General features: G+C 38.6%; 1 protein-coding gene across 2 annotated transcripts in view; it reads left to right on the top strand.

The window, feature by feature from the left end:
- Positions 1 to 22282, top strand: part of ITSN2 (intersectin 2) — a 79988-nt gene that overhangs the window by 26159 nt on the left and 31547 nt on the right. Inside the window, exons 3-17 of one of the 2 annotated variants that reach the window (XM_088053713.1) lie at positions 4712 to 4804; positions 6483 to 6546; positions 8044 to 8207; positions 9466 to 9663; positions 9994 to 10090; positions 11747 to 11889; positions 13112 to 13175; positions 15269 to 15406; positions 15497 to 15582; positions 16587 to 16849; positions 17511 to 17660; positions 17887 to 18027; positions 18818 to 18905; positions 19528 to 19667; positions 20573 to 20653. In XM_088053713.1, coding sequence (XP_087909839.1) covers positions 4712 to 4804; positions 6483 to 6546; positions 8044 to 8207; positions 9466 to 9663; positions 9994 to 10090; positions 11747 to 11889; positions 13112 to 13175; positions 15269 to 15406; positions 15497 to 15582; positions 16587 to 16849; positions 17511 to 17660; positions 17887 to 18027; positions 18818 to 18905; positions 19528 to 19667; positions 20573 to 20653 — 1910 coding nt within the window. The remainder of the gene's footprint in view (positions 1 to 4711; positions 4805 to 6482; positions 6547 to 8043; positions 8208 to 9465; positions 9664 to 9993; positions 10091 to 11746; positions 11890 to 13111; positions 13176 to 15268; positions 15407 to 15496; positions 15583 to 16586; positions 16850 to 17510; positions 17661 to 17886; positions 18028 to 18817; positions 18906 to 19527; positions 19668 to 20572; positions 20654 to 22282) is intronic. The other variant, XM_088053714.1, reaches the window with a different exon arrangement.

The following is a 22282-nucleotide window of genomic DNA, read 5'->3' as shown; positions in this document are numbered from 1 at the left end:
ATCAGTTGTAGTTGGGAAAAATTATTTAGATCTCAAAAATCTCCAGGAAATTTAAGCTGAGTCAGAAAAGTAATGTACTATTCATTGTCTGCAGCAAAGCCTCTCTTGAGACCATACTACAGAGCATGTAGTAGCAACTGTATTTTGATTTCTGGTGGAGAGCTGATCTGTACAAGTATTGTAGCTCACTGCTGCTTGGACAGCCAAAGGTTCAGCACTGCTCCATCAAGGAGATTTGTGTCTCTTGCTAATCCTGTGGTCAGAGAGGTCTGTGGTACCTGCAGTTTGGTTTGTTATTCATGTGTGACTTGCCATGAGTGAGGACTGGGGTTGTGTGGACAGAAGAAGAGCAGCAATGTCTCTATGCAGAATTCATTGGATCTGGTTTGCAGGCAAGATGTTTCTCAACACTGGAACTGAAGGCATGTTAGTGCAAAAACATGGCTGAGCTAAGCCAGACAAGTTTAGATGATACATCTTGAATAGCAGATGTTTGACTCTTCCTGCAGTTTTGCCTTTCCCTGAAAAGGAAGATCATCACAGTTCAGCATGCCCAGGACATGGTTGTGTGTAAAACAGGCAGTGTAACTTTTCTCAGCAGTTGTACTGACTGGCCATTTTTATCACTTGTGGAAGTTTTGGGGAGCAATCACAACATTTATGAGGATTGTAGCATGATTTTCTGTAGCATGATTTGATGGTGATAGCGCAGGAGAACTGAATTTCAGACTAATGTTAGCTGTGTTTCTGTGATGGTCTTGGTTGTAAGTATATAACAAGTATATAAAATTGCTGTGGGGAGTGGTGTCATGATGTGCTTTGTGGAATTGCCAAGACCTTGTGAGTCCCATTGTTGGAAGTGTTTGTTTCAGATAGACTGCTATGGTATTTTCACATGGTATTTTGAGAAATCTTCCTATGAACTTTTCTGTACACAGATTTTACTTTTCTTAATTGTGTCACCAGGGATACCATCAAAAGAACGGTGAGCACCTGGTTAAGCTAAATGCAAGCATTCACAGTGGTTCAGTCTTCCCTCTTGTGCTCTGCTCTTTATGTAGTTTCTGTGGCATATGGGGTGGGAGTTGAAAAAAACAGTGAATCCTTTAAATAATAAGTGTGGGTGGGGTTTGACTGCCTTCACTGTGGATCCCTACCAGAAGCACTGGGTTTTTAATATTTATTTTACACAAATACTTCCATTGTCCAACAGTTATTAACCTCTATTCAGAAAACAATGACTTGTTCTAGTTCAGGCTGCAGATGACAGACACTCTCTCAAGTGATGTTAGGATAAAACTTAATTTTCTGGGCATTTGTTCAGCCATAGACAAGCACTAAAATTTCAGTGGGAGGTGTGCTGACTTAAAGGGGTGCTGTTCTCTAGATTCTAATTCCTGCTACGAGTATTTATATTATTAAAAATCAATGTTTTTATACACTGGATTTTAAGACTTACTACATTTTCTTCCATGCCTAAAAAGAAACCAGCAGAGAGCATATCTTTATGGAATGAATCACCAGAAAACTAAGATTCTCAGTCTCTGTCCTTAGGGAAAGGGAGAATCTGAATTTTTTCTTACTGTTGAAAATAAATTATTGGCAGGTTGATGTTCTCAGGGTGTATATTTGGTTCCCTGAAACATTCTCACAATGTGCTTTTGATAATGTGTGTTTGTAGATACCACTATTCCATGACAGCTGCTTGCACTGACTCACTAGGACTGTGGAAGGCTGTAGAAGCACTTGCTGATATAATAATGTGGTTTTAAAGATTCTAAAGATTTCTTTCTAAAAACAAAGTTTATACTTGCAAGAAACTTGGGGTTGTTCAACCTGGAGAAGGCTCCAGAGAGACCTTTCTGTGCATTTTCAGTACTTGAAGGGGGCCTGTAAGAAAGGTAGGAACACTATAGCAGGACCTGCTGTGATAGAAGGGGTGATGGATTTAAATTTAAAAATTGTAGATTTCAAATAGATGTAAGGTAGAATTTTTCTACAAGGTTGGTGGAGCCCTGGCACAGGTTGCCCTGAGAAGCTGTGGATGCCCCATCCCTGGAAGTGTTCAAGGCCATGTTGGATGAGGCTCTGAGCAGCCTGGGCTAGTGGAAGATGTTCCTGCTCCTTGCAGAGGTGTTGGACTACATCTTAGAATCACAAACATGGAGCAGAAAGGACTTTAAAGATGTCATTCCAGAGGTAAAATGTGCAAAATATCAAGTGTGCAAAAAATAGCAATGTTCTTGGGTGTGTTAAAGAATGTAAAAATGAGAATGAGTGACTGTGGATCTTGGATCACTTTTTGAATGAGATTTTAATCATCATCCAGCTACAGGTGTGAATTTGGGGATTTGCTAACCTGCAAGGTTTTAACACATTTGAGACAATGCTGCGTAGAATGCTGAACCTCATAATTGGAGAGGAAATAGAATTTACCAGTTAGTAAAACAACTCTTTGAATATAGAAATATGTTAGATTTGCAAGACTGATTGCCATCTTCCAGCTTAACTTGTGACATATAAGCAAGAAACTCTGAATATATAAACAAAAGTTGCCTTACACTGTTAAATTGGATTCTCTAGAGGGGCTATGGTGATGGTCGTAACTCCAGTCAAGCAATGTTACTGTGTTTTTATCACTTTGCACCCACTGACCATGTGAATATAGTATGGTGGTCTTAATCCTTCTGTCATTGATTTTAAAATGTGGAAGAGTGTTGCAGCTACTTGCTTCAAAAGGTGTTCCAAGAGGAATATTTAATGGAAGGGAAATGTAATGTTGTTAATATTTTGCTTTTCAAAAATGAAAAAAATAGTCAATTTATCTGAAGTGGCTGCTGGCAGCTTTAGGAGCATTTTTTCATGTGGTTGAGATAATTTCTGTAATCTAACCACATTTTATGCACTTCCCATTTGTATCTTAAAATTAACACTTTAAAGAAGTCTAAGTACTGCTCTAATTTTTGCTGTTGGGTGTAAGTTGTCCTCATTAGTGTTTTACAGTAATACTTACAGTGCCCATTGACTTCTAGGCATCTGATTCTGATTTACTTCACTTTATTATCAGTATCTAATCTAAATTTATTTATGCTCATTTAATCAGAGGAAAAAAGGGTGGGTGTTCTTGAAGTGCAGTTTGATATGTAACCTGCACGAAGACTCTCATTGAGGCCAGAGTAAAAAACAAAATGGTATATCCTCAAGAGAGAGAAGCAAAACTCCAAATTCAAGTGTGTAGATTGTATCCTAATGCCCTCACATCTTTTCTGTCATACATCTCCCCAGTGAGTTTCTGTTTTGTTTTGGTCTTTTTAACTATTTTATTTCTCTACTAAGGGAGCAAGGGTGAAGAATTAAATCTGTACATATGCAAGGAGAAATACAGTTTTAACAGGCCCTTCTTAAGAGGAAAAATTAAGTCTTTTTAGAAAAATGTATTTCTTTATGTTGATAAACACTGATAAGATGATTAACATCATTACTGTGTCTGTATTGGTGTAGTGGTTTAGATATCACCCCATGACAATTGGCAAGTATATCAGCTCATGGTCCCTTCAACTTTGCTGTTATACATTGAAAAACAGTGCAAAAACCTCTTGAAGTTTTGGAGATTCAAAGCTTTGAAATAAGGTTTATGTAGGAAGAGAAAGCATTTTATGGTAACTTTTTTTCAAAGTGCTGTGGCTTTTAAAGCAAGCTGTTAATATTTTATTAGAAGAATTATTTATTCCCTTGACTCTTTTAGTGAGCAATACAAACTCTTGAATAGATTAACAGTTCTTTGGAAGTAGTAATAGCAGAATGTAATTTTAGAATGTTTTACATGTAATAACCTTTCAATACTGTTTTGAGTGGTTCCATTCAGAATTTTGGCTAATTCTTGCATTCATTGATTTGAAAAATTAAATATTTGTCAAGAACTTCCCGACTAAAACTTCCTCCTACTTAAAAAACAAACCAAATTATTTCTGGCAAGCTGCTTTTCCTGCAAAGGATGCACACCCTGACCTTTATGCAGCAGGTTGCAGCATTTCTGACAGTCCATCTGCCTGGTATTGCCAGCACAACTCTGTAAACACAGTTATTCCCTGTAACTTCTCATTCCTGCTGTTAGGCTGTAATATTTTATACTTCATAAAGTATTGAAAAATGTGAAATGGAAATTTAAGAAAAACAGCCCAAAATGTCACTTCTTTGTCAGACAAAAACAAATTATTTTTGTTAGCAGTCCCAATTTTGCTTTTAGAGTGTTGGCAAGACAAGTGAAAGCCTTTTTGGCACCAGGAGGGTGTTAACCCTGTGCATGAGGACCTGGGTGACGCCGAATGCCATTAGTTCATCAGTGAGCCAGGGGGGTGCTTGGCTCACACAGGGGATGGTGAGACACATCCTGCCCGGGCTGCAAACAATCAGCAGTGACAGGAAGCTGCTCTACACCAGCTTTGAAGGACAGCAGAGTTTGTTTAAAAGCCGAGGGTGAAGCAGTCTGGCTGGGGGATTGTCTCCAGCTTGGCTTGCACATCTGGGAAGCAGGTTTGTGTTGCATAACGTCCTTGCCAAACTGGTAGGAGCTGGGTGTGTCCACATCTAACTTTGTCTCTTGAGAAAGCCAAGCTTTTCTTTTGCAAGTGATGTGCTTTATTTTTGAAAGTTTTCAGCCTATTTGGTTGTTCATTGCTTTTTGTTTATTCATTTTCGGGTTTTTTTCCAGGAGGGCCAAATATATGGGCCATCACCTCCGAAGAGCGGGCCAAGCATGACAAGCAGTTTGATAGCCTTAAACCCACGGGAGGTTACATCACAGGTTAGTCTGAGGCTCTGCATTACACATTAACTTCTGTGTACTGCATACCTATCTCTGTAGAACAGTTTGAGAACTGCATCCTATTTCTAGCCCTTTGTTGTGTGACTAATAACCCTATTCTTCAGGCCAACAGCCACAGGTTATTAGTAAACTTAACAAGCTTTCCTCTGAAGTCTGGCACGGGAATGCTGTTCTGTTTAACCCTGCCACTTCTGCAGCCACCAGCTGTGTGCTGCCATTCTGCCTAGTTTCAGAAACCAAGGAATATCAGGCAAAATCCATGCTCAAATGGGCGGCTGCCAGGGAGCACTTGGAGTAGCTGTTGTGGCAAGTGACACCAGACACAGCAGAAGTGGCTCTCCTCAGTCTGAGGAGAGAATGCTGTGCTGTAAGATGCCATTGTTTGGGAGGAGGAGGCAGAGAGAGGGATGCTGACAGCTTGTCCTTGTTAGCAGCTGCTTGAAATTTGGGCCATTGGGATGTTGAGTCCGTTCAGCAGGGACTGAGTGGACTAAATGGCATTTTGCAGGGCGTGCTGTCAGTTCCAGTTGCACTCAGCTGCATCTCCTCTGAGACAATTGGGTCACGTTGCTATGCACCTCAGAATTTGCAGGTTTTAAATTTAAAATCTGCTTTTGATATCAAGAAATACCAAATTTCATTGGCAAAGATGTCTTAATTTAAGAATGCCTCGTTCCTTATGGGTGGGTGGGCACTAAAGACCAGCCCCAACTGCTCCTACATGCCTAGCTATCCAGTAATGCCCTATCTAGTTGCTCCACTGGCCCTGCTTTTCCTCTTTGGGGGCTGGAAAAACTAAGGAGAGAGTGGAAAGTTGTCTGTTTGAAACATGCTCATCCGGCTAAATGGCACCTAACTCCTGGTTTGGTCAAACAGCACTGGGAGGTTGGTGTTTACCTCCAGCTGAAAATTATGCAGTCTCAGGGACTACCCTTAGGCCACATCTGGGCTCTTACCTGCATCTGCATCTGCAGGCTTGTTATTTATTTGGCAAATGCTTGAAATAAAAGGTTGTTTATGAATACAAAAGAGAGCTGAAAGACCTGACCTGAAGTCTTAGTTTTAAGCGTCTGTAATTCACTCAGATGGAGGCATAAAAACCACCGTCCCTTTATTATGTATACAGATTGATACAGATACAGATGAGGAACTTGGTATGGGATTGCACAATAGTTCCTATTTCCTTCTTGAAATACTGAAATCATAGGTCTTCTCTGTCAGAAAAGAATATTATTTAGAACATGGTGTTTTCCTAGTTTTTCTAGAGACACAATACTGGCTCAAGTTAGATGGGATAGAGAAGAGAAGAAACAGCATTCTCATCCTTTCGTGCATAAGTAACTGGGGCAGGACTAAATTTTCAGTCATTCTTTATTTCACGCATCTTTTAAGATGTTGGCAGCTGTTGATTTGTGACCTGTTGAAGTTTTTATAGCTAACTGAAATCACTTTTCAGAGCAAAGATTGGGAATTATGGAATAAATGGATGTCTGATAATCACTGTCACCAGTGTTAAAATCTGGAAAAAAAGCCCTGGAGAGCTTGGCATCCAGCATGGGGATTTCTTACAAAAACTTGATCCCCCAGGAGAGTGCTGAGCTCTTCAAAAATCTGTCTCTGGTATAAAAGTCTGTCTTTTTTTCCTTGTTTATCACAGGTGATCAAGCACGTAACTTTTTTTTGCAATCGGGTCTGCCATCTTCAATCCTTGCTCAAATATGGTAAGGCATTCTTTATTGTTTGCTTTTTCTAAGGTCTCCTGATGCATAGCATTCAAATGCTACCTTTGCTGTGTTGTGTTGTTTCACATAGGGTTTCAGCAGACAGGGTAGAAAGTGTCTGAATCATTGTTTTAATTTTATTAAATTTAGAGGAAGGTTCAGCCCATATGTGTACCAACAGTTAATTGAAACTCAGTAATTTTTGCATGTTTATGATGTTTCAAATTGGATCATGCTGAATGCAGTGTTTTTGAACTACGTTAAGGGATTGAATTACACATAAAGTAGAAGACGAGAAAATCTAAAGTCACAGAAAAAGTTAGTAGAAGAACAATTATGATATGTGAGATACCAAGCAATGCTGTAATACAGCAACAGTTGTAATACAGCTGGAAAAAGTGCTGTTCCTTGTAGCATGTATATGCTGAATGCAACACCTGAAACATTTTCTTCTCTGTAACCCCTCAGTCCTCACTAGAATCCTGTGCTCAGTTTGGGATACTTGGCTGTAACCAAGACATGCATGTGCTAAAAGACATGTATTTGAGACTCATCATAATTAAGAACAACTTTAAGAGAAAGTGTTAAACAAAATAACTAAATACAAGTTAGTTTTTCCTTCAAACACATAGAATCACAGAATTGTTAAGGTTAGAAATGTATTCTATGATCATCAAGTCCAACCAGCATTACCTCCATATTCACCATTAAACCAGACACCTCAGTGACTAGAAAAGGGGAAAGATTTTTCTGTGGGGCCTTGGGGTTTTGTACTGAGCAGTAACAGAATCAAAGGAAAAGTGAAGCTTAACATTAGTCTGATTTTTTTTTAATTTTTTTTTTCCCCCTCCTGATTTTATTTACATTCTCGTGCTTGGTCCTTGCATGCTTAAATGATGTTTTGTATTATCCATCTGACCAGAAATTTTGAGGTTATGTGTGCACTGTTGCATATATTTCCTGTTGTATTTATTTGGAGAACTGTCAAAAGGAAGACAGTGTGAGTATCAGGCTTAGAAAACCTCACCACTCTGAGGTTAATTCACCACTGTGAATTAATTAAGTTTTCATAGTAGTGTACAGTGCCTTTAGGAGGTTTCTGCATCCTCCTGCATCCTGTTCCAGATTCTTACATTAATTCTTTACCTTACCAAGGATTAATTTAAAATAATGATTCTGGCTGGGAGCATAAAGAAAAACATAGCAGAGGCTTGCAGCAGAGGCACCAAGTGTATTCACTGGGCAAGAGACTTGTGCTTTCTCAAATGTTTTCTTGCAAATTACATGTTTAATATATAGCAAGCTCAAAACTGAACTCTGCAGAAGTGGGTACTCAAACTTCTCAAAGGTACAAATGTTAGCAAAAGTAGAAAATCTACTTTGCAATGAGTTTCTTGTTTTCCTATACAAAAACAGTAAATAAATCTAGTAGGAAAGCTTATCACTGATCAAAAACTTTTAATTTCTTTTTCTTCTATAATTTTATTTTATTTTAAGGACACTCTCGGACCTGAACAGGGATGGAAAAATGGATCAACTGGAGTTCTCTATAGCCATGAAACTCATCAAGCTGAAATTGCAAGGACAGAACTTGCCTTCAGTTCTCCCTCCTGTCATGAAACAAACTCCAGGGTTTTCACCACTAATGTCAGCTCGCTTTGGTACTTATGAATATATAATTAATTAGTGTTCAGAGGTAAAAAACCACAGTTAATTGCAGCCAAATAAAAGCATTAATCTGACCATGAAAATTTAGTGAATCAGCATGAAACAAGAAAAAAGGATATTCTGATTTAGGAAATTCACCAGGTCACTTTCTTGATATTTTTGATAATTGATTCTTTGAAGACTTTTAATAAAGAAAAGCTTTTATTCTGTTTTGACAAGAAGGCCATTCACATCTGTCATCTGACTTACTGGCTCTCATTTTGTAGTGGTGGTCATTTTTTGTCTCACTCACACTCAGTCACCTATTTATACTTGGGGGTTTTAAATTTAAATGTAGTCAAAGGTCATAGTTTTGGTAGAACAGCTATTTTACATATTTTTTCAAAGTGAATCAGATTGTCTGTTTTGGTTATGTGATTAACTGAATAGAATTACTTTGACTTTTTTTTTTTTCTGATGGTATTTGGGGATTCAGTGCATGCTTGTTATTGTGTTGTTTTATAGCACGAAATATCCACAGCGACTTGAGCTGGATTACAAAGCGTGCACACTTCTACGCTGAAATTAAATGTATGCATATATGAATTACATACATGATTTAAAATCACCCAAATCTCATGTGTTTGGGTACAAGGGCATGCATTTACAGGGAGCTGTGGTTGGCACAGTTACCTCTATAACTTTCCATTATCTCACCAGCACTGTTGTCTTCCACAAGATGCAGACAGTAATTCAAGTGCCCTAATTTGCCTCAGGCAGCTACCTCCAGAAACCCTTCTCTAAGCATGGGTTCCTAATAAGGAACTTTTACCTCTGTGGATTCTCCCAGGCCTGATACTTGGAAGAGGTTTAGTTCAGAAACAGCAGCAGCTTTTCCCTGTGGAGGATTGTCACAGCTTTTGAGGTTGTAATTCTCTCTTAGGGGCCAGGCTTGTTGAAGAAATAGGTATAGCTGCAATTACAGAAAACAAGAACTTACTCTGTTGTGAAAATAGTAGCTAAACCTGCCTTGAAAATTAATTTGCTTGTCAAGATTTTTCTTTTTGAGTTCCTGTTCTTCAGTGTATTTTCCCCTGTGAGCTACCTTGCCTAAATTTAGAGGAAAAGTAAATACTGTACATGAGCATCTGTTTTAACTGATTGTATTCCAGTTACCGGTTGCTTTGTGTAGTTTCTGCATCACATAAGGAACCCAGTTTCTTGCTGAAGCCTCTGCAATGTTAAATCATGACTTATTGGATTTTGCTCTAGGAATGGGTAGTATGCCAAATCTGTCCATGCCAACGTCTGTGTCTGCGATCACACCATTAGCTCCTATGTCTCTGACCTCCATGACTTCCATTCCTCCTTTGGTTATCTCTGCTCCCCTGGTGCCTTCTGTCAGTACCTCCTCGTTGCCAAATGGAACATCCAGCCTTCTACAGCCTTTATCCGTACCTTTTTCCTCAAGTAAGTATAGCACAGTCCAGTTTTTGCTCTCAGAATTGTGAATCTTATTTTCCCTATGGCTAATTTCAGACAGGAATGCTAACACATGCATGAGAGTTTAAAAAAAACAAAAACCACACCAAACAAAAAACTCCTGACAGAAAACCCTAGAAATGTTTTTTTTCTCCAGAGTTCACATTTGTTAATTCTGTTCTAACTAGTTAATCATAACAATAAGACACTGATTAGATTTTCTTACTTCTATCAAAGTGAATATTGATTATGAAGCATTATTTTACACCCAGTTGCTTTACAGTTCTGGGGTTAATTTTTTGTTTCTTCTTGTCCCAGCTCTGCCTCATACTGGTTCTTTAGGCCCCATGGCAGGAGGATTTGGTGGTTCCAGTATGCAGAAGGCACAGTCACTAATTGATTTAGGATCTAGCAGGTATGGAAGTTAAGTTTAAAGTGGTTGTATCTTACACTTCAGTAGTATACCTTCCAAAATTTATGGAACATTTCTGTTCTCAAAGTACATTTGTTAAAAATTAATCTTATCTAATGTGACCTATCAAGTCTAAAAATGGATTTTGTTTTTATATGTACAATAGGTAATATTTTCGGTAAATTGACAAAAATATCCAAAGTAGGCAAGGAGGTCAGATGAGCACTGCCAAAAGGAAGGGAATGTACCTCATTAGTAAATAGAAACAAACCTTACTAAGTGGTTCTAAAAGCAATGCTCATTCATTATAGAGGGCACCATGTAATCAGCAGGCATGTTAGAATAGGGTTTGCTATCAATATTTATATGTGAATTTGTTTTATGAAAAATAGAAGATTATGAATCTTTATAATCAGCTGCTCTGATTCACTGATTTTAGAGCTTTGCCATGGACTAAAGTGAGGGACTGGGCTTATCTATCCAATTGGGTATCCAGGGGTGTTTCCCAAAAAATGGTCCAGCGGGCACCTCTGCCCCAGCTCAGTTCCATAAGTAACTCAGAGGCTCTTGTGCCTCCCTGCTGCCTGTTCAGCATGTGGGGTGCATGATCTGGGCTCCTCACACACCTGATACCAGCAGATGTCCTAGATGATACCAGCAGATGTAGGCATGACATGTGCCTGAAATAATCTTTTTTCTTTTTTTTTTTTTTGGTTGTTTGTTTGGTTTTTTTAATTGGAAAGCTTTCTGTTGCTGATGCTGTACAAAGGAGCCCTTCTCCAGTGTTACTGTTGGCAGCATTTTCACCATCATGTTGTCTCATTCCATGCAGGGGATGTCAATCCAGCATTGTGCTGGAGAGGCTTTGTTTCCATCAGCATTCTGTATTGCCTTGGATAGCACTTCAAATAGTTTTGGGTTTTTTTTCAACTTGACAGAGCAGGGGATTACTTTAAACAAGGCAGGCTGGATTCAGCTTTCCTGAGTTTGGTTTTCAGAGATGGAACTCTGCAAATGATGGGAGTTTAGAAAAAGTTTTATGGGTCTGTCTAAACCCTTCTTCAGCACTATTCTACAGAAACTGAGTTGGAAAAGCTTCACTCAGCATGTCATTGTCACTAACAGAAAGAAGAGGTAGGGTTGGAATATGGTGATTAAAACATTTTTAGAAGCTGCTTTTGGTTGTGAGTTCATCAGATCCATGTTTATTCTCATGGTTATTCATTTAAATCTTGAAGTTACTTAACCAATGACCCAACACTCTTGGGATAGTGGAGGTGGTTTCCTACACTATTATTTTGCAGTGGTAGAAGGATCAATTATGTGTATTAGTGCCTGTGATACCAGAGGAAAAGGATTTTCTAATCTACATGTTGTTTCCTTACAAATATATCCCTACTCTGACTGTAAAATTCCATATTTGTGATGAAATTATTTATAGCAAGTTAGCAGAAGTAAAACTTCGTGGAAATTGTTTCATTTTACTGGAGGATGTTACATATCTTTTGTTCATTGGCTCTTTATTAAGCCAAGTGATTTAGAGTTATTTCTTTATCTCTTTTTCTCTTTTGGTTTTCTTTTAATATTTGGTTGATTGGTTTGGTTTGGATTTTTTTTTGCTTTGTTTTTGTTCTGTTTTGTTTTGAAATTATATTGCAGTTCAAATTCTTCCTCTAGTGCATCACTAGCTGGGAATTCACCAAAGATTACGTCCTCAGACTGGGCAGTTCCTCAGGCCTCCAGATTAAAATACAGACAGAAATTTAACAGTCTTGATAAAAGTATGAGTGGATATTTATCAGGTGAGTATGACTTTTGGTATGGAATGGGAAAACCAGAGTATTTCCTGTCTCTGAACGTCACAGGCTGAGGGATAGAATCCCAGCTTGGGATTTGACTTGCATGTGAAGTAAAAGCTGAAATGTTGGTGTTCAGACCTGTGCAGGAGAGTGGTTTTCAGCCAGCCAAGAAGTGGTAATAACCCCCAGTTCGTTGTCTTGGGCTTTGTGTTAGACCTGGAGGAGCCAAATACACTGGGGAAGCTACAGCAGCTGTTGCAGGGAAGAGGAGAATCCTGCAGTGGTGGGATCTGATCAGAGGAGCCTGAGAACCACGAGGCTGTGGAGTGCAGCTCTGTAAAGTCAGCAGGCATTTTTCAAGCATCGCTCTTTGGACTGAGACTTTCTCATGAAGATAGGGGACATTCACCATCGTTTTTGTGCCATGTGCTCCTGTATCAGTCAGTGCTCAGATACTTGGGCTTTATCTTTTGCAAGAAAGCAGCTTGGGAGAGACACTACAGAACTGCAGCCATTGCTTGGGATTTTTCCAAAGTAATTTAATTGAATCCTTGTTGATTTCCAGTGACATCTGTGCTGGGCCACAGCATTATGGTGGCTTCAAAAGACTTCATACAAAGTTAATACAAGAGAGTTTTACAAAAGTTCTTATGAAATGGGATTCCTCAGTATAATGCAGCAAGTAGAGAGCGCTGGCCAAGCAGTCAGTAGGTGTAAAGTCAGTATGTGTGTCTTAGTTAGATTTCCCATTTTGAGTAAGCACTCTGCCTCAGTTCCCTTGCCTACAAAGGAAGAGGACAATCCTTTCTTTAAGGAAAGGGTCTCAATGCTTTTTATCTTGTTCAGTCGATTTTGGGCTGAAGGTTTCCTCAATGTGCCTAGAAATGTCTGATTCTTTGCTACCAAGGAAAACTCTCCAGGTGTTTAGGCCAACAAGTCAGCTGTGCTTTTGTGACAGCTGTGGGGATTACCATAAATACCCATTTTTCATGTCAGCTTTTCTGTTAGGTGCTCTGAGTAGAAAAAGGTACATGAGAATACTTACATCTTCATTGTGTTCAGGTTATAATGCCTGTTGTTAAGATTGGAAGTAAAACCAACTGATGAAAATAGATTAGATTAATATTAAAAATAAACATGCCCCAGTTAGTGACCCATTTTTTTGCCTCGTGAATCTTTCAATGAAGTGTTTATTTTAATAAAAATCTTTTACACTTTCACTAAGGATTTCAAGCAAGGAATGCCCTTCTGCAATCAAATCTTTCACAGACTCAGCTGGCTACTATTTGGTGAGTTTAGTTACTGATTCAGTGTCTTTATGGTATTAAGAGAGGAAATGTACTTTTTAAATAAGAAATGATAAAGTGACACCGAAGATCTAAAATCATAAACAGAAACTGAGCTGCTAGTTAAACGAAGTTTGTTCACTAGTTACATTTCTAAAAGACACCTTGAGATAATTCAGTTTTTCATTCTTTGTGTGTATTTGTTAGACTCTATATAATAGAAGAAATGCTAACTTCAATTTCTGATCCAGGGATGCTCTTGCTGAGCTGAGGGCTTGTTCCTTTCAAAAGCAGGATTCTGAAATCTAGGTTGTTATTTGTAAATATGGAGGAAGATTAAGTAACTTTTCAGCTCTTTTGAGTTTCACTGCAGTTTCCATAGAGATATCTGCAAATTACACTTTTGTTAAGACTTGTTTTTATTGTGCTGATAAAAGCGGTGAGAGTTGTCTGAAGGTCTGAGTGATCTGCTCTGCTAGATGTGGCATTTTAGGTTGCACATTCAGACATAACTCAGATGTATATGTGAAATTTAGTGGCCAAGCAGAATTCACAACAGCTTTACATCTCCTCTTGAGTTCCCTTTCTTCTTCTTCTTCTTCTTCTGTCCCAGGACAGTTATTTGTGTCTTTAGCAGCAGCAGAGCTCGCCTTGTTTAGTTTCATGCTGTGAAGATAAACATGGAATGTCGGGTTGTATTGCTCCTCTCTGGAGTCTGGGGGAATAAATCAGGTGTGCAGTGGCTCTTTCCCTTCTGGGTGTATATCCTGAAGGTATCAGTGGTCAGTGCAAGGAGCTCTCTGAACCCCCACTGAATAACAGCCCAGATGGTAATTACTGAAATAGTGGTGCTGTTACATGTGAATAGTGCTGGTATGTGAACATAACAAAATATCATCATCTCCTGCTTTTGTTTTTCTCTGTGGTGTGTGTGTGTGATGGGTTTTTTTGGTGTTTGTTGTTTCCTTTTTGTTTTTCATAGGAGTTTTTTTTAACTGCTTTTTTAATGAACTGTGTTTTTACTAAGCATTTCGCTTATGTGCAGTCTAAGGACACATTTCAGCAATTCTGTCTCTATAGATAGTTCTTAGAGACTCCTGCTTTCTTGCATTTCACTGGTTTCTCTCACACACACACACACACCCCATCAGCCCCCACAGTTTGTGGGAAACATTTTGTAGGCTAGTATGATCTTCTGTTCCTTAGAGGGGGTAGGTGGTCCTTTTCCTACCCACTGTGAGTTACTCTGTGCCAGCTCATTTCTTCCCTGTACAATCAAGGAGACACAAGGGGAAAAAAGAATTCTATGCAAAGCTTCCTCTTGTAGAATTTGATGTAATTTTATGTAATGTTTTCTTTGGCTTCAAAAAAAATTTGAAGAAGTAGTCTCTGGCATTTTGAGCTGGTTAGGAGCAGTCCTGGATTCACTTTCCAGTTCTATTTCTGATGCAATAAAGCAAGAGATACTTCTTACCATTTCCTGTCCATTTTTCAGTATTTTATGGAAATGTAAGAGAATTGGGTTTGTTCAGGCTGGGGAAGAGAATATTTCAGTGAAGCTGAAAAGAAAGCTTCACCTGAAAGGAACCTACAAGGAAGATGGAGAGAGATTATTTACAATGGCCTGTAGAGACGGGACAATGGGGAATGGCTTCAAACTGAAAAAGGTTTAGTTTGGATATTAAGAAGAAATTCTGTACTGTAAGGATGGTGAGGCACTGGAACAGGCTGCCCAGAGAAGCTGTGGATTCCAAATCCCTTGAAGTGTTCATGGTCAAGTTGGATGGGGCTTGGAGCAACCTGGTTTAGTAGAAGTTGTCCCTGCCCATGACAGGGGGTTGGAATTGGATGATCTTTAAGGTCTCTCTCAGCCCAAACCATTCCATGATTCTATGATCTGAATAACAGTACATGATTAAATCAAATAATATCTCCCTCAGCAATTGTTTGTTATTAACTGTAAGTATTTCTACCAAAACATTCCACAGGAACTGTTAGTTTTTTAAATTGTTTTTCCACAGTGCCGTGTTACAGCTGTAATTTGTGAGTGATTGTGATGTTTGGTTCTAACTGGTGCTGCTGTTGAACCCCTGCAGGTCCTTGGCTGATATAGATGGAGATGGGCAGCTGAAGGCTGATGAGTTTGTGTTGGCCATGCACCTCACAGACATGGCCAAAGCTGGGCAGCCACTGCCCCTGACTCTGCCCCTTGAGCTGGTGCCACCTTCTTTCAGGTAATCACTGAGGGCAGTGAAACGTAATATATTTAACACAACTGTGCTATTTCTCTAACAATGGTGGGTTGGGGTTTCTTCCCCCTCCAGGAGTGGAAAATATACTGAAAATATAAATGGAACTCTGCCATCTTACCAGGCTGTACAAGAGGAGGAGCCACAGAAAAAACAGCCAGGTAAAAAACAGGGTTCATATTCTTGTATGGGGCTGTTTCTGAAGGGCACTAAAACTCTTAGAAAGTGGTGGAAATAATCAAATCCACAGAGAGCTTCATTTCAGGAGCTAGATCCCTTTTAACTTGGATGGTAGGAAGGTTGCTAAGTGGATGTAGTCAGACTGTTAAATCTGATAGAATTGAGAAGGCAGGGACAGGGGCTATTTTTAGCTGTAGGAAAGGAAAAGTGTGCTGATTAATAATGTATTCTGGAAAATAAACCCTTCATGGCCAGACACTGCTGTGCAACTGCAAATTTTTTTCACTTGAAAGTTCCTGGCATTACTAGAACATTCTGAAAGCTGGGGGTCCATTGTAGTTCAATTCTCTGTAAACCGGAAGCAGTTTGAACATACCTTAGATTCTGTTACTGACAGTGTTACAGGGACACTGCAAGCCAGGACTTGCCTCTCTTTTTGGAAGGGTGGTTGCTGGGGGCATAAACCATTTGTGTCTCTTTTTATCCTTGTGTGCAGTAATTGAGCTTGATCCTGTTTTGGTGTCTCATAGTTGTAACTCCAGGAACTCTTACAGGGAGCACCCTGAAAAACTAAGCTCTTTATCAATGTGTTAATGTTTCCTGGAAAACCTTTTTAACAGCAGACAGTCTTCTCCCAGCTTATAAAAGCTGTTCTTTTATGTTTTCCTCTAGCATTCTTTCATCTTTCATTCTTTAGAGTGAGAGGCTTTCCTGTAACATTCAAGTCATTTTTGTGGTCATTTTAAACTGGAAATTTTTCTTCTTTTATTTTTTTTTTCCTCTCCAGTTGGAATATAGTTAGGAAAATTTAGAGGTATTTTTGAACAGAAAAATAATACTTTAACAAATGGAAGATGCTTACATCATCCATGACTGAACAACCTGAGCTTGCCAAGAAGTATCTATCTTTAGTGGTATAACTGAGGTCCTTGTTTGAGAGCGCTGTTTTGCACAGGGCAGAAATAATGACCTTTCCTTATTTTAGTGACATTTGAGGACAAAAGGAAAGCCAACTATGAGAGGGGAAATATGGAGCTGGAAAAACGCCGACAGGTCCTGCTGGAGCAGCAGCAGAGAGAGGCTGAAAGAAAGGCTCAGAAAGAACGGGAAGAACAGGAGCGAAGAGAGAGGGAACGCCAGGAGCAGGAACGGAAGAGGCAACTGGAGATGGAAAGGCAGCTGGAGAGACAACGAGAGCTGGAGAGACAAAGGGAAGAAGAAAGGAGGAAAGAAATAGAAAGGCGGGAGGTTGTTTACTTAACATTACTTTTTAATGCTCTGAGGAATGTGTATGTGCGTGTAGCATCCGGGGTTTGAGTGCTTTGGTTCTGTCCCCTGGCCTGGTTGATGTCAGGTTGTCTTGGAGATAGAACACCATTTGTGTCTGTTATAAATGTTGGTATAGGTTAAAGATTTTCAGATACTTCATAGGACACATGAGATTTTTCTTGGGCATATTTCTTGCATTTCTGCAAAAATTTGTATTCCAGACAAGACTCTACTAAATTCATAATTGATAACATTTTGACAGCCAAACTTGAGACAAATTTGCTTCTACTTGATGTCTCAGTGTATGCATCATACTTCCATATTTTATGGAGTTCTGTGAAATACTCAAAGGAGGTTATGAGCAGTATCTGTTAATGTGCTCTTTTATGGGCAATATTCCAAGCTGCAGAGGCTTTCTGAATTATGAAGCTTTTTTCATCCAGACTCAGGAATGTGGCATGAAGAATCTTGTAGGATCACTTCCTTCATTCTTTGATGCTGAAGTGTATAAGAGCACTTGAGAGAAGACATTATTTTGTGTTGCTGTTGTGCTGTTGAGAAATAGAGCACATTACATTAAATCATGGTCTCTGAGTTCTGCATCTCCACTGTAATTTAAGGTAATGTAACTTTTCCTCAGGCAGCAAAGCAGGAGCTCGAGCGCCAGCGACGACTGGAGTGGGAGAGGATCCGTCGCCAAGAACTTCTTAATAAGCGTAACAGGGAACAAGAAGAAATTGTCAAGTTGACCTCTAAAAAGAAGAGCCTTAATCTTGAATTAGAAGCCCTGGTAAGACAGGAATTCCACCACATATGCTGAAATAAAATATTTTAAATTATACAAATATTAATACCTGCATTAATGGCCCATTAGGAGTTCCACTCTGTTTTGGATGACGAATCTAAAGCAGTTATTTCGGTTGTTTTAGAAAACTGGTTGTGAACTAACCTGCCTGCAGGCTTAGCAAAAGGATTTTTGCCATATGTGGTGTAATCTGTCTCTGCTTTCTTTCCAGACTGACAAACATCAGCAGATCTCAGACAGGTTGCAGGATATTCGTAGCAAAAAGCAAATGCGAAAAACTGAGCTGGAGGCCTTGGATAGGAAGTATGACCAAGGAATCATGGAAATCAAGCAACTACAGCAACAGCTTGAGGTGTGTACCTTTGTTAAGCTTATGGTTTTCTTTTACCATATTCTGTGTTTCCCTAATGCTGTTGATACTGCATCCCTATGGGGAGGAATGTGGAGTCAGTTGGATTGCAGTAGAGAGAGGAAATAGGCAAGACTGTCAGCATTGCAGAGGCTTTTAGTTTTGTGTGTGGTGTTAAACAAATGATGATATGTATTAAAACAAGCTGAGAGTTAAAAAACAGTTGTGAAAACCTCAACTATTCTTTTGTAGACTGATAATAGAGACTTCTCTTTAGTTTTGAATTCTTCTATGGCTCCAGACTCAGATTTTTTTGAGGAATGTTGTCCTGTGTTCAGACCAAGTTGGTGTTTAGGTTGAATTACCTTGCTGTTCTTTCATATTTTTTTTCTTTATTTGAGTAACAAGACATTAATTATTTCTAATCAGTTGAGTACCATAAATTATCCTTTGCCATATGTGATGCTTCTACTCATCAGGGAAGCTTCTTTCCGTGTTACTGTTTTATGTTAGGCTTGGGGCAGTCACTTTAAACTGTCTTGTGATAATATTTATACTTTAAGCATGTTTGTTAAATATTTTTCCAGGTGTGTTAATGGTTTGGGGTCAAAAGCTTTCAACTGTAATATTATTTCCATTAAGAGTATAGACATAATGTTTTTCTTTATCCGGTAGTGATAACTTGCATCCCTGTTTCATTAACAAGGGTTGAAGCTATGTTGAAAAGTAACTCAGTTTTACTTAGTGATTCATAAACAATATTAAAAAATTATGTTCTCTTCAACATACACAGGATTATCAGAACAAACTGATCTATTTGGTTCCTGAAAAGCAATTGTTAAATGAAAGGATAAAGAATGCTCAACTTGAAAACACACAGAGTAAGTGCCTGCACATGAGGTCTGTTCTTGATTGCTTTGCTGATTTCTCATCCCTTCTAATCAAGGCTGAAGGGTACAGAGGTGTTAATAACACCTTCACTTCTACATCTTCCCAGTTAGTGCTATTGTCTCACCTGCATTCCATTATCTCCTTTATGTTCCTAATAAAGGGCAAACAAACGCATTTTGGCAAGAAACTTAAACTTAAAACTTCATTTATACAGACTATGTAGCTCACATATATTATTACAAATTGTCCTTTTTTTGGTAGTCCGAACTCAAGGGATTTAATTTATGTAAAGTTTACATTGGTCTTGTCTCCAAATTACACTGCAAGTCTCTGTCTAGAGAAACTTGATATGAATTGATCTGATATTAAAAAAAACAACTTGCAAATTATTCTGTATGTATTGTATGGAATGTCTGTGTGCCTTAGTTCAGTGCTGGGGATATTTCTTCCTTGTGCTGTATATGAATAGAAAGGTAAATCAAATTTTTGTGAGGAAGGAGGTTTGGATTGTGTATCTAATAGGAAAATAACAAACAATTATTAAAAACTGGGGAAAAAAACTAAAGAAAAACCCAGAAACACTTGTGAAATTGCTTGTCTTTCCTTATGCAGGTACAGGAGTCAATTCAGTGCACAAGAAGTCCCAAGAAAAGGAAGAATTATGCCAAAGACTTAAAGAACAGCTAGATGCCCTTGAGAAGGAAACTGCTTCTAAACTTGCTGAAATGGATGAATTTAACCGTCAGCTTAAGGTACTTGCATTATCTAAATAGCCTACACTTGTAAGCACTGTATTTTAGTTCTTCATCCAGCCATAAAGATTGGTGCCACTTTCACCAGGCTTCCAAAAAGGTTTCCCCAACTTCAGTGTCAAATAAGAATCATTAGAAGTCTTGGAGTAAATGATACAATAGAAATGCAAACCTATTGCTAATGTACTAAAATAGGAGTCTCTTGCTAACTATTGCTTTGCATGACTCAACTATTGCTCACTCTCACCTTTTGCCTTCTGGAACACATTTTGATTTAGAAGTAAAGTTTTTCAGGCCCTTGCACATTCTGTTCTTACAGTATGAGGTAATATTTGGTGTTATTTTTGAATTGTGTACTGAACACTTGACTTTTAGTAATAGACTTGCACAGTTTCACAGTACACTGTGCAAGGTCTGGTAGCAGATTTGGGTGTGATCCTAGAAGTAAGTGTAGGCCACTTACTTGTTAATATTCTTTAATTTGTTGGAAGCCCGGAGTTGCTGACCGACCACTGGCTCTGAATTTTTGTTTCTGAGGCAACTCTTGGCCTGCCTAAAAACTTAGGCAGCTCTCACAGGGTAGACCACACCTCCATTTAACTTTATTTGCCAGCTTACTCTAAGTGGCACTGGTGGGAGCTTTGTCCTTAAGTAATGGATTGATGCTGGGCCAGCACAAGGGCTCTGCACTCTTCAATAAAAAAAGAGCCACAAAAATTTGTAATCATGTAAGGAATTAATTTTCTTTTTACAAGTGGCTTCATGCAATGGGCATTTTCAGTTACTTGTTTATTGCATGGCTTGCTGTGTTCAGTGGCTGCATCCGCAATTCAGTCTTCCCTAAAATATGTTTTTCAAAATACAGTGCAAAGATTAATTGGCTTTTTATCTACCTTATCTTACAGTGTGAGAATATGGATGATTCTGTTCTTCAGTGCCTTTTGTCTCTGCTAAGCTGTCTCAACAACCTCTTCCTCTTACTTAAGGTTATTTTCTAATCTTTGGCTTTTTTGGTTCTTAATTATTTCGCTATTTTTCTCTGCTTACACTTTTTGTTTGGATGTACAAACATTAAATTTTTATTAAATACATTTTCCAAAAGAAAATTAACAGGCTATTTTACTTTCTGCTAGCTTTTACATCCTCTAAAAGGCTTAATGTCCTTACCTGCTTAGAAATCCAAACTGCAGAATACTGAGAACAAAATATTGACTTTTAATTTCATAATGGACTGTTCTTTAAATTGTTTCACCCAAACATTTTTCTTCTTAGTTAAGGCAACATTAACCAGAAAAATTGTCTCAGATGGAAACAGTGTCTTCTCCCACTTTTCCATCTCTTGCTCTGTACCTGTATCCATCCATCCTGAGCTGTGTGTCAGGCATTTGAGGTCTTGTTTAGAAGTCTAGAAGTAGCATCAGAGTGCAGAATATGGTATGGCAAACAATGCTGTCAAACCTCCAGATTAACCCAGTACTAAAACCTACTTGCTGTCTTTCAACACTACTTTTGTCTGCTGAGGTCAGAAATACTTTTAGAATAATTTATGTGGAAAAAAAAATAGAATTGCCTAACTGAGCTTTTCATTTTGCTTTGCATGAGGGTTTTTCTGTCCTTAAAGATATAGAGTTTTTCTAATCTAAGTTTGCTTCCATAGTGCTCCTGAAATTATGGGCAAAGTAAGAAGGAAAAATATTCCCAGCTGAATATATTTGAGAAAAAAAATTGTGGTCAATTGCTTGGTTTGATCTTGTTGCTGCAGAGACTTTCAGTGATACAGCAATCTTATTATCTTGCCTTTGTCATGTAAATTGCACCATATCTCTTAGGCAACATGATTATTGGTAGAGGCGCATATGGTAGCGGGAATGATTTGTTCTTAATTGCTTTAGTTGTATTTATGAGATCAGATACAAAAATCAAGGCTTAGCTGTTGCATTGTTCAATGTATATCAGCAGGATTCCTAAGGAAAAAACCTGAAGTATCTTAGAGGTGTTTTGCAACATGGGGAAGTACAACGTAAAGTAATTCTGTTATTGTTGATTTTTTTCCATCTGTAAATTTAATTATCCAAAAGATTCATGCTGATTTTTTGTTTGGAATAAAAGATTGTTTTCAGAGGGAGGTGGAATAGGAATTGAAGGATGTGTTCAAAAAGAAAAAGTCTAAAATTGAGAAGTTTACAAGTACAGGGGAAAAGTCCAGTCAGAGTAAGTGTCTTTAAGCTGTGTTTTCCCACAGTGGTAAGACTGCTGGGTATATTTATGAAAGTTTTCTGGTTTAAACATGGGACTGATCAATCAGGAAGCACTAAGAGTGAGCACCCTATTGCAGGATGCTTTCTCAGGTTATGGTACCGTGTTGGATTTCAGCTGAAATCTGTCTCCTTGTAGTTACTTAAAATACAATTCACTGCCTTCAGGAATGTTGTTTTGGAACACTCAGTTTTGTATCTTCCCCTCTCCTCTGTCGTATTTGGCATTTCCAGCAGGTGTAGGACTGGAAGGGCTCTTTGAAAGCCCAAATTACATCACTGACTTGGCAAACCTGCCATCTCCTCTTATACTTCTGTTGATTTGATTTTCTTTGCAGTGACCTCCAAGGACTATTAATA

This window comes from Pseudopodoces humilis, chromosome 3 (assembly GCF_049639895.1).
Source record: "Pseudopodoces humilis isolate 2021_Gansu_Grassland_sample_001 chromosome 3, ASM4963989v1, whole genome shotgun sequence".
NCBI classification, from domain to species: domain Eukaryota; kingdom Metazoa; phylum Chordata; class Aves; order Passeriformes; family Paridae; genus Pseudopodoces; species Pseudopodoces humilis.
Note: the sequence above shows the minus strand (reverse complement) of the source record. Positions and strands in the feature narration are given on the sequence as shown.